General features: G+C 39.0%; 1 protein-coding gene across 3 annotated transcripts in view; it reads right to left on the reverse strand.

Annotated features, from left to right (window-relative positions):
• LOC126183328 (uncharacterized) overlaps nt 1–16,034 on the reverse strand; it is a 191,109-nt gene that overhangs the window by 38,057 nt on the left and 137,018 nt on the right. For all 3 annotated transcript variants that reach the window (XM_049925192.1, XM_049925191.1, XM_049925193.1), the window contains one exon: nt 13,285–13,639. In XM_049925192.1, coding sequence (XP_049781149.1) covers nt 13,285–13,639 — 355 coding nt within the window. The remainder of the gene's footprint in view (nt 1–13,284; nt 13,640–16,034) is intronic.

The following is a 16,034-nucleotide window of genomic DNA, read 5'->3' on the forward strand; positions in this document are numbered from 1 at the left end:
AACTTAAAGAACACCAAGGACTTCATTCTGATAGTGATGAATGCAAGCACAGGTGAGGTTGTGGCTCCATCAACAAAGTTAGATATTCCATAGTAACAGTGTCAACAAACTGGTCTCTTATTTGGAGAAATCTGTTTGTCGTCAGGTTGACTATGTTGAGAAATAAATATGTACCCATGAAGAATAAAGATGTAAAATGTTAATAACATTTGTTTTATTTAAAAAGCTTTGAGTTTTCACTTTAAAAAATGCAGAGACATTACTTTTCAGCATGCCCTCGTATCAGGTAACACTGTTTCAGACATATTTTGTTTAAAAAACCGGGTACAGAAATGTCATTAGCCAATAAATTAACAGACAGTTTTAAATGTATTGACAAAATCTCAGAATTTAAGCCAAATTTTTGCACATTAACTGAAATGACTCCAAACTGAAAATAGGTGTACCTGATAGACTTAAATTCACTTTTTTCAGGGGTGTAAATACTGTGAAATCAGGTGTGTTAATTTTAAGGCATTTGGTGTCAAATCTACACAAAATGTGTATTTTTGGTAAACTTAGAGGGTGATAACTTAGTAAACACATTTGTAATTTAGTTCATTACTCACTAATTATCTGAAACAGACAGCTCATGTTTCCAGTTCTTTTTTTTCAATCACTACCTACTCCTCCTCAACACATGGTAAATAGAGGGTGTTCAAAAAGTCCCTTGCCATTTCTGCCTTATTATTCACTGTTCTGAGTTTTCTGCAGCTAATACAAAAGAATGCACACAACAGAAGCAAGAACAACTGTTGTTGCTGATCGACTGCATCTGGGACTACCGGAATGCCTAGGAGATGGATGGACAGAAATGGTAAGGGACTATATGAACACACAGTATTTGTTGCAACAACATTTTTTCAGTGAGTATGAAGAGCAACTGAGCCACAGCTCTCTGACCTTCATTTATGCTATTTCTGCATTCTGGTAAAAAGCTGTATTAGGATGGTATGTTGCAAGATCATAGATCTATTAGATCCGAAACGATGGCTTGTCATATTTGAAGATTTTTTGCTCACTGACACTTCTGAAGCAAGTGACCTTAGTGAGACTTGTCATAACAACTATACCAAGATATCAATGTAGCTGAAACTAGGCACAGAAATTAATGAAGATCCTTTAGGTATGTTTCAACAAAACTGAAGACTGCTGAGCTGGGACCCCTAGCTCACTTGACATGGGATGAGCCAGGTCCAAATTACATACTGATTTTGGAGATGGGAGGATATCAGCCCAATTAATTACAGAGGTTAGCAATCACCACTGCAGATCTGCAAAGGAAAAAGATAATACGGGATCGGTGGGAAGCACGATCTCTCATGAAACAGTCCCAAAACTAGTCTCAAACCAGCCGAAGCTGGTTAAAACGAGATATGAATAGCAATGAAATTTTAAATTCCATTTGGCTTATATAACGCAGACAGGCTAAACACCAGTGAAGGAAGTGTGTTTACAGCCATAAATAATACAGTAATTTCTAGTGACATTAGTATCTATTCCCTGCGCAAAAAAATTGTGTTGAAGAAAAGTGTCAAAAGCAGATCTACCATGGTATTCATGCGCTTTTACAGCCTCACAAGTGGTGAAATATTTCAAGGAAAACTTGGGAGAAAGCCATGTGCAAATTTCCTGGTCACGTTATAGTAACGGGACCAGCTTTCAGCAAGGAGGTTATTTTATTCTATGTGTCTTATCCGAAAATTACCTTGAGCAGTTCATCAGAGTACTACCTGATGAGAGTGAGGTCTTAGATCATCCAATTACAAACAGGTCCAAACTTTTCCACTCAGTTAATGCAGGGTAGGGAATCAAAGACCATAAGTCTGTGAGGACTATAGGTGTCAGTAGGATTGGCTGTAGTGCATGGGAAAGGTCACTGTTGAGTGACTGAAAAAAAATCCTGCAACGTCTAAATAGATTATTTGTGATGCGTTACTCGACACGATCATGTTGGTTAAATATCTAGGTGTAAAACTGCAAAATATTATGAAATGGAACAAGCGTATATGGTCGATATTAGGGAAGGTGAAAGATCGGATAATTTAAAAAAAAAGTGTTGGCGATCTAAAAGGAGACAGCATATAGAAAAGTAGAGCAACCCATGCATGACTACTGTTAGAATGTTTGGTATCCGTAACAGGTCAGAAAAAATGAAGAGATTGGAGCTATTGAGAGGCATGCTGCTAGATTTGTTAGCCGTAGTTTTGGTCGACACACGAGTATTACGGAGATGCTTAATGAATTCAAATGGGAACCCTTGGAGGGAGGAGGAAGTTATTTCCATAAAACACTACTGAGAAAATTTAGAGAACTGGCATTTTAGGCTGGACTGCAGAATGATTCAACTGCCACCAATGTATATCTCACATAAGGATTGCAAAGATAAGATAAGACAAGATAAGATACGATAATAAAAAGTAGGGCTCGTATGGAGGTGTATAGACAGTAGTTCTTCCCTCACTCCAATTGCTAATGGCAAAGGAAAGGGAATGGAATCATTATTAGTGGTAAGAGATTCTCTCAGCTATGCAACGTATGGTGCCGTGTAGAATATGTTTCTAGAACACAGGTAGGAAAATATTTCTGAGTAGTGATTGCAACAAGAAACAGATTTCAGATTACCTGAGTAGTCAACATAACTCATTCATCTCCGAGTCTCAAAATATTTCAAAGGTGTTGTGCAATACGCCTTAAATATTTATGTGCTGCGCAAAGTTGTAACACATGGGAAAGAGCTACTGTGGTCAAACAGCCAAGCCAGAAAGTTGTTCTGAAGGCCAAGAGAACTTCGTCACAGGTTCAAATGTAGACTGAGTGTTTTTACCAATCAAACACTCATCGCAGTTCCACTGCCGACTGCTCCTTGTTAGTTCAGTATCAAGTCATTGTTCATTTAGTTCACTGCGCTCTCTCACTCTAGATTTGTTTAAAACCATTCTGTAACTCTGGACTACTGGTTCTTTTCATATACAGCATCCGTGACCATAATTAGAAAGTACTTTATATTTAGGTAAATTACATAAAAAAAATATGTTGTATGTAATACACACATCTTTTCGGGTAACAAAAGGGCATATCAGCTTACTTCCTCATTTTGATAAACAGCAGAAGACATACTTGTAACAAGGCAAGTTTTCTGTTATTGATACATTTTTTGTTTTCACCTACTTGATTTAGCAACTAACTTTTAAGATAACTTTTAATAATGTTCTTAAACTGCAATGTAAGAAAATTCATATAAAACTTATGATCTGGACTCACACCAAGGACAACATATGCTGTTTCCTCCATAACCTCAATAACTATTCCAAAATCTACTCATCATCTAGTCGTCCTCAACTAATTGAGACACCTTCCTAGATTTTGATCTCCACCTCCGAAATGGCTCCATAAATATGCCCGTCCATATCAGGAATGCCAACCTTGAACAGTACCTCCACTATGACAACTGTCACCCATTCCACATCAAAAAGTCTCATCCTTACAGCCTTGCCATCTGTGGATGCCGTATCTGCAGTGGAAAGCAACAGCTGTTGAAATGCACTGATAATCTTACCAGAGCCTTCACTCGTACGCAATACCATACCCTGCTCATCTATAAACAAATCTCCTGTGTTCATCTGTCCTCTGATATCAGTAAACCTGCTAGCCAGTCACTGACCAGCACTACTCTGGTTGCTTAGTATCACGCTGGCTAAACCACATCACATACTTCACCAAGGCTTTGACTTACTCTCATGTCCTCCAAAATCCTACCCACACCCCCAAAATAGTATTCCAACACTCACCCAACCTACAAAATATCCTTGTCCACTGCAAGACCTGTTGTGCGCGCGCGCGCGCGCGCGCACGCACACACACACACACACACACACACACACACACACACACACACACACACACACACACACACACACACACACAAAACACACACACACACACACACACACACACACACACCAGCACTACTACTACTACTACTACTACTACTGGTGCAGCCAAGTCACAGGCATTTCCTACCCAATTAAAGGCAGAGCCATGTGTGAAAGCAGTTATGCTGTGATTTCTGTACAGCATCCTATGTGGGCATGATAAGTAACCAACTGTCTGCCTGCATGAATGGCCACAGCCAAACTGTGGAAAGCAGCTGCTTCACCACTGGGGCCATTTGGATACTAGCACAACTACACATATGAGAATTGTCTCTCCAACCTATCTTGCGTTCTCACAGTACCACTGGTCTCAACCTCTGCTAACCTGTTCCCAGTGCCTCGCCTTACCTTTTCCCTTCTCTCTTCTGTCCACACCACTCCTTCTCCATCCAGATAGGGCACTGCCCTCTCTCATCACTCTTAATGGCCACCAGAGTGCACTAGTGTTGTTCAAATGTAGTACTGTTACCAGACCTGGTAGCATATGTAAGTTGTTTGAAACATGTAAGATGTTGAGTAACAACTGTGAAGGGCATTCAGATGCAGCGTAACTGTATAAGTCACCATTATCACCACCCGACAGAGTTTGAAAGGGGCCTCATTGTGGGTCTCCATTTGGCCTGGTTATCAAATAGTGAAATATCCAGATTTATGGGGCATTTGGATGCGACAGTAGCTCGATGTTGTGACTCTGTACAAATCTGAGGGCAAGCATACTTGCAATCACGGTTCCAGTTGACCACGTCTGACTACCACACACGAGGATAGCCATAATAAGAACCGAGCACATCATAACCTCTTCACACCTGTGTACCATCTGAGAACAAGTAATGGACTTCCCTACAGGTTGGCTGGAGGCTAATAGCAGCCGAACTATGAAATAGCTGTCCCACAAGTAGGTTACCGTTAACACCAGGCATCTGACTGTGTTCATCACAAAATACTGCTCAAGAAGTTGGGCCATTATGGAATACAGGGAGTAGCTCACAGTAGGTTGACCTCTTACTTTAACAACAGACAGCAAAAGGTCATTATCAACAGTGTGGAGAATGGCTAAGCAGTAATCCACACGCTTTCAAATCAAAACTGAAGAGTTTCCTCATGGGTCACTCCTAGTCTGTCAAGGAGTTCCTTGAAAAATTAAGCTGATGCCTGTGTTATATTGTTGACTGTGTTTATGTAAACTTATGGCTTGTCTTTTTTTGGGTTCATAAACATTTTACTTTATCTGTTATTACTTTTATGTAGTAACTTCATGTACTGACACGTTCCATGACCTTGGATATTTGCTCATCAATTTGATCTTATGCAACTATAGATGTAAAATAAAATACATAAAAGCTACAATGTAAATCGCTGTGTTTGGAATAGTGTTGTGAGACTTACGAAAGACAGTTAGATTGAACTGGCAATAGAAAGCTCAAGATAGACAGAAACAGAAGAACCTGCTGGGATCTTATGCTGCATGTTAATTCAGAGGGGCCCTATCAGCAAGCCATCAAAACATTGAAAATGAGAAAAGCCGCAGGACTGAATGGCATATTTCCTGAATTTATAAAACACATAGGGGAACATGGAAGAACTTGGCTGAAGAAGTTCTACAATGATATACTCAAGACCAGAAGGGTGCCTCAACAATTCAAGATCGCACACACATCAGCAATCCTCAAATCTTTGAAGTCAGTACATGACCCCTCAAGTTACCGGCCAATTGAATTGCTGAGTGCGTGCTTCAAACTACTGGAATGACTCATCCATAACAGAATACAAGGAATAATAAACAACATAATCCCAACATATCAAGCTGGGTTCAGAAGCAAGCGGAGCTGCTGTGAGCAGGTCCTACCCTCGACATCCTACATTGAGGCTGGATTCCAAAAGAAACTAAAGACATCAGTAGCCTTTGTTGATCTGTCAGCAGCATATGACACTGTGTGGCTAGATGGGCTCCTGCTTAAAAAAGCATGTCCCAAGTAAGAAACTTACGACACTTGTGGGAAATATGTTAACCAACCGCTACTTCAAGGTTAGCATTGGACAAAAACAGAGCAAGTCATTTACCTTGAAAAATGGGCTCCCCCAAGGGTCCGTCCTAGCACCCCTACTTTTCAATCTGTATACCAGTGACATGCCAAACCCTGCTAGCGCAAAGTTTTGCTATGCCGACAACCTTGCAATAGCCCTACAAACCAGCACACTTGAAGGAGGAGAAAGCTATATTATCTAGAGACTTAGAAATTCTCAATACATACTACAAAGTACGGAAACTCCATCCAAATACAGCAAAGACAGAAGTCTGTGCATTCCATCTAAACAACAGAATTGCAAACCAGCAGTTGAATGTCAACTTCTGCCAACAAAAGGTTAGACATAATTTCCAGCCTAAATACCTTGGTGTCACACTAGATCGGTCTCTGACATATACAAAACACTTGGAAAAACAAGCCAAAAACTAAAGACCCAAAACAACAACATAAATAAACTAGCTGGTACAACATGGGGTGCTGACACATCGACTCTAATACTACAGTACTTATGCTGGTGTACTCAGTTGCCGAATACTGTGCACCAGTGTGGCAACATAGTGCCCAGACAAGGGAGCTGGACGTACACCTGAAAGAGTCAATGAGGATTATTACAGGCACATTAAAATCCATCTTGATCCCCTGGCTGCACACCATCAGCAACCTCCCACCACATGAATTACGACGCCAAGAAGCAATGGAGGAAACTGCACCAACCCGACTACCCACGAGACCTCCCAATTCATACAATCTTAAACAACACTCCCCCAGACCGCTTAAAATCTCGCAATCCACTGTGGCATAATAGAAGGAACGATAAGAAGTTCAACGTTAACGAAGAGTGGCACAAGAGGTGGAATGCTGCACCAGTAGCTCATCGAGGTATGCAAGACCCAACTGCCAGCCTACCAGGATTTCATCTGCAGAGAAGCGAGTGGCCAAGGCTGAACAGAATAAGAACTGGCCACGCCAGGTGCAATGCTATGATGCACAAGTGAGGACTCCGAGATTCTCCAGCCTGTGATTGTGGGGCCCAAGAACACTGTTCAACATATTGTTAGAGACTGTCCTCAGAGAAAGTATCCTGGACCATATAGTGACTTTATGAATGCTACTCCCTCTGCTGTTAGTTGGCTTCAATCATTAGATATTGAACTATGATTAAATGTATCTGCCTTTTTTAACTTGCAATTATATCAGTCAAAGTAGTCAGTAATATTAAGTTTGTAATTTTCACAATTTAAAAATATGTATACAATTTGTGCCAAGAAGTAAAAGTATACGTAAATACTCAACTAGATATACACGTAAAATTAAACTTTTTGTACTTGTCAATGTTTGCTGTTGTTGCCCTATGAAAAATAAAATAAACAGCAAGTGACCAAACTGGCTGATGATGATGATGATGATGATGATGATGATGATGACGATGATGATGATGACGATGATGATGATGACGATGATGATGATGACGATGATGATGATGACGATGATGATGATGACGATGATGATGATGACGATGTGGCAGTGGTGGTGATCATGATGACCATCTCAACTCCATGATGTTTCATTTCATTTCCTCCTCCCTTTCCAGGTGTTTCGCTTTTTTTCTCAGGCAGTAACTGGTGATTTTTTGGTTGTTCAATAAATAGCGTTCATAAACAATAATTTGTAAGAACATAATTGCAGATAAATTGAAATCTGGAATATCATTGTTGCTACTACGGTGTTTGGTAGGTCTGGTAAATTTTCATTAAACAATGGAACAGTTCTGTAGGACCTTAATGGTTGGTAAGCTTGATTAATCCAAGGATTGTATACAATGTACAGCATACAGTTCATTGTTGACAGCCATCTGAATTGATCAGTGTGTTAACTGCGGCTGAAATGGAGAAAACCAAGTTTCATACTGTTATTAAACATGTTAGTTTTCAGGGTTGGGCTGCCATACAAATCAAAACAGAACTGGATGAAGTTCACACAGACTCTGCACCATCATTGAAGACCATTTACTTTTGGACTATTGAATTTAAACATTGTAGGACAAGCACTGAAAATGAAGAATGCTCTAGCCATCTAGTTGAGGTCACTACAAAGGAAGCAACTGACAAAATTCATGATATGGTAATGAAAAACCACCAAATAGAAATTTGAGAGACTGCTGAGACTGTGGATATCTTAATTGAGCGAGTGCATAATATCCTGCGTGGAGAACTGGCTATGAAGAAGCTGCATGCGAGATATATGGCACGATTGTTCACAGTCGACCAAACGCGCATCTGGCACAACCAGCATAATGTCTAGTGCTGTTTAATCACAATCTTCAAGACTTTTTGACGATCCGTGACGGTTGATGAAACCTGGATCCATCATGACACACCAGAGTCAAAATGGCAGTTAAAACAATGCACGAAAGTGGTGAAAGTGCACCGAAGAAAGCAAAGACCACTTTGTCAGCTAGTAAGGTGACGTCCACTGTTTTTTTTTATTTTTTTTTTTTTATGCTTCACTGATGGATCATTTGAAACTTGCATTGAGTGAAAAAAGACCAGGGCTGGTATGCAAAAAAAATTTTAAAAAAAGTGCTGTTTCGCCAGGATAATGCACGTCACACATCAGGGATAATGGCGAAAGTGCATGAATTGGGCTTTGAGTTGGTTCCTCATCCAGCCTATTCACCAGACTTAGTCCCAAATGACTTTGGCTTGCTGGGAAGAAATTTTCATCAAATAAGGAAGTGATAGTTGCAGTCAACGAGCATTTTGCAGTTTGACAGAACCTATTTTTCCAATGGGAAATGGGATAAAAAAGCTGGAGGATCACTGGACCAAGTGTACATTCCTTAAAGGAAATAATGTCAAGAAGTAAAGTAAAATGTTTATGAAATGAACATTTTTCCCTTTTTCTTACTAGAATTATCAAACCGCCTTCACATAATCATCCTGTGAATGTTGCAGTTCTTTCTACACCAGACAGATATTGTCTTTGTGGCTCTTCAACAAATTCCACAACCATCAAACTTCAAAAACAATACTTAATACAAAATTCAACAAAGCATGTTTGACCTATAAAATAATACCCAGCCATGTAACCATAACTGTAAAAAACATGTCATCTGCAGCACAACAGGAAAAAATGTAAAGCCAAATCATGTGTGGATAAAACAAGAAATCTCTCTCTCTCTCTCTCTCTCTCTCTCTCTCTCTCTCTCTCTCTCTCTCATATTCTAGCAAGTCATGTAGCATATCCACAATTTTAGTGAATAAATGTACAGGGTTATAACATAAACAAATACTGTAATAGAAATAAAACAGATAATCCAACAAAAGAAACTCACCAAAATGGTACATCACACAAATGCCCATCAATTACATCGTCAAAATAATGCACACATTTTCACAGAAGAGTGATTAATCATACACACACAAATTTACCTGAACAAGTAAACAACCCGCTTGAAAAGGCTTCCAAAACATAACATAAAATCAATGGTGTCCCAAAGAAGGGCAAACAGAAACCGAACATATGATAAAACAATGAAAAAGACTGAACGCACCTGAATCCAATGCAAATCTAGCAAGAGAATTGGCTGCCAAGAAAATAAAACACACAATAATAGTGGACAAAATCACCATAAAGGAAAACATAATGGTAACTGGAGAAAAACTTACAGAAAAAAATTAATGCAGGAAAATGCCATTGTTAGAAATTCTGACAAAAGCAATTAAATTTCACTCATAAAAGAAAAGGAATACTCTGACAAAACATTAGAACTCATCCAAAGCAACAACATCACAGAATTAACAAGCGATACAACAAACCAATACCAAAGAAAGTTACAGATATCGCAGAAAGAAACAATTTTCTTGTGTCGACTCTGGAGGATTCTGCAGTGCAGAACACAGATGCTTCTCTTTCTTATCATCCAGACCTCGAGCAGAACAGATGTCTTTCTTGAGAGGCAGAGCATCTGGCTTTGCATTTCACGACTGGCCACTGACATCAATTAACATGAACCGCCTCCCCATCCGTTGCCCACATATTTAGTTGTTCATCGTCCTAGACTGGCCTACTCATGGTAACTTCCAACCTTAAGTGCACCCTTTGTATTCTGTATATTGAAATATATTCTCTTTATTTTACCTAATTTTCTGTTCTGTCATTTAACAGCAGCCCTGGATGCCCACTCACAAGTGCTGACTGCTTGATCTCCTGTACATTATCATTGTAAGCAGAATCCAACAGCCTTTTTTCCCAATGCCCATGCACAATCCACCGTTTTAGATTATCTAATGACATTTGTCAGCACTTTGCAGTAATGTCTGTGGCGAACCTCTATAAGTGGGTACTGAGTGTACTTCATTTTTACAATACATCTTCCATTTCATCTAAATCATATTCTAACATCATTATTTTCCAAACTGGTTGCTTATTAGTACCACATATCTTTCTGCAATTTTATAATGGGATAGAACTATCAAATAAAGTGATGAAGCTTTGAAAAAATAATGTTTTTTCTTGTTCGAGTTGTTCTCATTGTAGGCTTTTTGTCAAGTTTATCCTTAGAAATTTGTTTTGTGTGTCCGCATTGCAAGTGCACTCAAATCTCTTTAAGTCTTTTTTTTTTATTATTATTACTTTGGGATACGACTACTCTGACTACTTCTAGTGTTACAACCTGTGAGACATTATCTGACATGTCATTACTAATTTTTTGACAATGTGCCCATCAATTAGAGGCCAATCTATGAATAAATTGTTTATGGTTCCGCTGTTGTCTCCCACAACTTAGTGACAGCAGACTCATGTTCTATGATTGAAATAAATCAGTTAACATTCTCTTTTCAGGAGAATAGTCACATCATTTACACTGAAATCCCAACACAAGATTAGCTTCATGCTGAATCTAGAACAGTGTCTAGTCTGGGGAAGAAAATCTTGTAGTCGTTAACAGGATACCTGTAGAAGCATATAATGAAAAGACTTTCCTTGAAATTTCAGTCTCTCCTGCACAACCTACAAATACTTGGTCTTTACAATGCACTGATGTGTCAACTCTTTCAAATGGAAGTGGCTACTACTCTAATCTGCGTAGTAATCATACATGATGTACCCCTTCAAAGGAAGCCTTAGCATTTCTTCACCATCTAAATTATGTTCTGAAATACAAATAATGTCAATCAAGAGCTATTAATTTACTTCACCTCCAGTTCCCTTAATATTTTGATGAAATAAGCTTACTAAACCTTCCGATCTGCATTCTCTATTTACGGGACTATCTGCCAGCATTCAAGGAAATTTCCTCATGCAGAGATGCCTTCTACTTGACTTCATTCTAACTGTCATACTACATATTATCACAAGAATTTGGACTTGAGTGAGGCCAGATTCAACCACTATTGTGTCACTTATAAAGCTTAACCAATCATCCCCTCCCACCACTTTTCAGTTGTGGATTACATCTAGTATGACCCGAGCCACAGATACCCTCTACTATCATCACAGTCACATCAGCAGTAATCAGTGCACTCTCAAGTCCCTTATTACCTTGTCCCACAGCACTATCAAGACAGGGTTGATTGTAATGCCAGAACAGCTTTACAAAATGAACATTAGTGGCTTCAGTCTGAGCAGCAATCAGGTCCATTGACTGCCTATGTCATCAGCCCAGAAGACAATTCTCCTGTCAGTACCTCACTGTCTTTAATGAAATCCTTACACAAAGGACTGAGGTCTTCTGTCACTGTACTGAGAACTGTACACAGTAAAAAGTGATGTGGTAGTCCTTATGTAATGTTTCCTACAAAAGTGGGCCTTCACTGCACACATGGCTGCTATCTAGCAACAGAATCATCATCATCTCTTTGATGTTTTTATTTTAGACTTACCAAGAATGTTGGTTATCTTCTTCATCTTACCTGCTCCCACAAATACTGGAAATTTTTCTCTACAGGACCCTGACCCTTCGCTAAGTATATTTTCAACACTAAAAATTAAACTACCATAGCATGTTCTCTTCTTAATGGCCTTACTCTGAATTGCCAGTCTCCATTTCTACACTCTCTCCCTTCCTTGCCTCTCCATTTCTTGTTCATCTTCCTTTAATTAAGCCTTAAGGGCACAGATCCTCACTTTCTGTTCCACTATTATCCTATTCCTATTACAGGTCCTCCAGCATCATGCAGCACTTTGTTAGGTGCCCCCTAGCCTCCCTGATAGATTCATGCTTGTTAAACTACTTGCTACACAACATACCCCACAACTCACAAACCTACAACATTTTGCACACTTCTCATTTGTGGTCAAATTTTACTATATCTTTAAACAAATGCAATGAAATAATGTGAAACTTCTCACACAAACTCAAGACTACCAGTAATGTGACTACTTTATCCTACTATAAGCATGAAAATTTTACAAGAGTATGTGGCTTAGCTTTTGTCAGTTACAGGATGACAAATGCAATGTATGTGTGCACTCTCTATCCGAAGTATCTACAAACAAAACAGTAACTCTCAAAAAGCACACACACACACACACACACACACACACACACACACACACACACACACACACACACACGCCAGAATCAAAATAACAGTTACCAGTTATGATGATGTCACACCAAAGATATTAGGATGACTGTAGTCATACCACCACCTCGTCATTCATCTAGAGCTGCTTATGAGAGCAAACTCGGTGTAATTCTACCTCATGACACTTCTATCAATAAGTGTTTTGGCTGAGTCTGTCTGCTGTTTGTTGGATGCTACCTTGCCCTACACCACTGCCCTACTGCTACGACATGCAGCTGACAACCACAATGAGTCTCTCAATATTTGAATACATCAGTAGCCTGGTCGAGGTCAGCTGACTAACCTGACTGTGCCTAAACCCACCTGCACATTATAATAAATAGTTCAAGAGATGGGCAGTGGTCGTTTTGTGGAGTGTATAGAAATGCTAATACAGGCTTATGACAAACGTCTCAGTCAACACATTGATGTGTGTAGTATCTGTACATAAACCATTTCTGATGCCTACACAAGTTCTATCTTCTAACACTATAGAAGACTGGAAAAAGGATATGTCTAATATATATCTTCACAAATGTAACAACCAATACTGAACTCTACTTTTATGTAGCAATCTAACACAAAATTATAATTTGTCTCATGCCTTGGCGAAGAGACTGTCCTCTATCAAAGTAACTCAATTCCTGTCATGGGAGACTACAATAACATATTACTTTATTATTGTTATGACATTATTCATCGCACACTTACCCTTGTTGCTGCATGACCACTGCCAGGAAATGTATTATCTGGATGTGAGATGATGTTTTGTGACCCAGAGCTGTCTCCTCCTTTCTCCTGTTCTTGCTTCTTGTTTTTAATAGCACATCGCTGTTTCTTCTGTTGCTGACTCTGTTGTTGATGCTGTTGCTGCTGCTGACCTCCTTCCACATTGCCCTGTAATCCCTCAGTGGATACAGCAGTTGACCGCTTTTGTGGAGGATAATTTGCACGCAAACATCTGAAGATGTCAGGCATAGGGTTACGAGTTTCACTATCACCAAACAACTGCAGTGCTGCCGACAGTACCATCAGTAAATGTAACATATCTTCTGTGTGGCGGTTGCTGAAACGAAGAATAGTTTTCATTATTTTATCTTTATTTGTAATGTACAAATACATCTACAAGAGCATGCTGAAAAGTAACACCTCTGAATTTTTATGTGCAAACTCTTAAGCTTTTTGAATAAAAAAAAAGTTAGTAAAAGTCTGCATCTTAATTCTCCATGTCTACATATTTGCAAGCCTCTGCCACTAGAGGGCTCCAAATTGCAACTTGTAACATGGTGGTGTGGAACGTAGCTACTTCATTGCATGAGAAACAGCATGCCGTAATCGAGTTTCGAATTCAAACAGTTTGTGCACACATGGAGCATCCTCTCCTTTAACGTGATAATGCCAGATCATACACTATCATTGACATCCGCAATACTCTGGTGCTTTGGGTTACTGCCATCAATCAGCTCCACCCAATTTTCATCTATTTCTAAAACTACACACCAGTCTCTTGTTGGTAGAAACAAGTTTGTCACCAGGGTGAATACATTGAGAAATAAATAGGTAGATATGAAGAATAAAGATGTAGAATGTTAATAATGTTTGCTTTACTTTAAAAGCTTTAAAAGTTTTCAAATAAAAAATTAAGAGACATTACTTTTCAGTACACCCTTGTATGTACAGACCTTAAATTGCATATATTTATTTTGAAGATATTTGCTAGACTGATGAGGGCCAGCTGCCAATCTCTGCTAAAAGCAATGATCATTTGCAAGTGGCCTTCCATTTTGTAGTAATTTTCTAATGTTGTAACTTCCATGTACACAAATACGTATGTGAACAGCCTGAGAGAGCTGTCAACTTTAAAATGTGTCTCCTAAGTGTTGTCACACACATTTTCTCTTGTGTCTCGGCAGTTATTTGCCATTTCAATTTTGCAATGTGTAGATGGATCCAGTCCAAACAACTACTGCTACTCACATGTTTCATGTAACGCACAATCTCTATGGCAAAGTTTGGTTTGTTCCTCACAAATAAACGGTTTTTTAAAAGTGAAATGTTATGTGGATATTTGATAGAGCATTCATAAATTAGTTTGCTTTTGATATTTAGTATAACAATAGGTACCCTAGTGTCTATCATAAATGTACATACACTGAGGTGACAAACATTATGGGATACCTCCTAATATCACGTCAGACCTCCTTTTGTCTGGTGTAGCGCAGCCACTCAATATGGTGTTGACTCAACAAATCATTGGAAGTTCCCTACAGAAATACTGAATCATGTTGCCTCCACAGCTGTCCATAACTGCAAAAGTGTTCCAGGTACAGGATTTTGTGTATGAATTGACCTCTGGGTCATTCCATGTCAGTTCCACCAGGGGCTCCAGCTCATAGTCTCAGATTTGACTGAAATTCAGTACACTAATTCTATCATGTGTCTAACACTCGTGTACAAAGTGTTAGTTTTCCCTGCCAATTAGCTCCAGAATTATGACTTGTGAAAGAAGGTGGCATTACCCGGAAATTGCAACCTGCATCTGGCAATCTATCTTCAGACCCAACTTCAGGTCTTAATAGCTTTGGAACTATTCCACACAGTCCAGTGAAATTTTTACAACCCAATAACATCCATTTAGAGAACACATTCCATGAATCAAAACACCAACAACATATTTCTGAGGGAAAATAAAAAATTCCAAAATGTGATAAAAAAATGTAATACGTTAAAAGGTACAGATTGTAGGTGCCCTCTATGCCAAATATAATTCACTCAAAAAGGGTATACATTTTTATTTTGTGGTAAGCTAAATGTGGTCTAAACACACACAGAACTCCTCATGCCCATATCAGTCACAAAAACTGAGTTACATGCACACAAAAATACAAAAATTTGAAAAATTACCGGAAAAACATGGATTTTCTAAGTGTGGTAGCACAAAAGGGACAAGTGGTATCCAAGCCACATTTCACACACTGCATGAGTAGACCATAATGATATACATCTCAAATTTCAGCATGTTATTAAAAGACATTTGTGTACAATGGAAGTTGACAGATGTATTTGGTGATGTGGCCATTGTTCCACAACACAACTTTGTAAAAACATATCGTAAACTGTTCTGCCTCCTCTTATCCTTTCCCACAACTTTTTACTCACTAAGCAACAACATATAGACAGATTAACACAACCTATATTTAATGTTTACTGCTAAAAACCAGTCGATTGTGCTTCGAACAGAAGTTCTCCCACACTTTAGCTACTGTGCTCTGTACATTGAGTGGCAAATTGTACTGTCTTCCTGACATTGTGGTAGGAACTGGAACTGTCATAAGAATATGTTCAAAAGGAATCCAACACCTGTCTGTCAAACTTGGTCAATGAAATGATCTTGATGATCCTGCTGGTGCCATGAAGTTCGCAAATGCATCACCTTCTGCTTCACAGCACTCTGCAACACA

This window comes from Schistocerca cancellata, chromosome 4 (assembly GCF_023864275.1).
Source record: "Schistocerca cancellata isolate TAMUIC-IGC-003103 chromosome 4, iqSchCanc2.1, whole genome shotgun sequence".
Classification (NCBI taxonomy): Eukaryota; Metazoa; Arthropoda; class Insecta; order Orthoptera; family Acrididae; genus Schistocerca; species Schistocerca cancellata.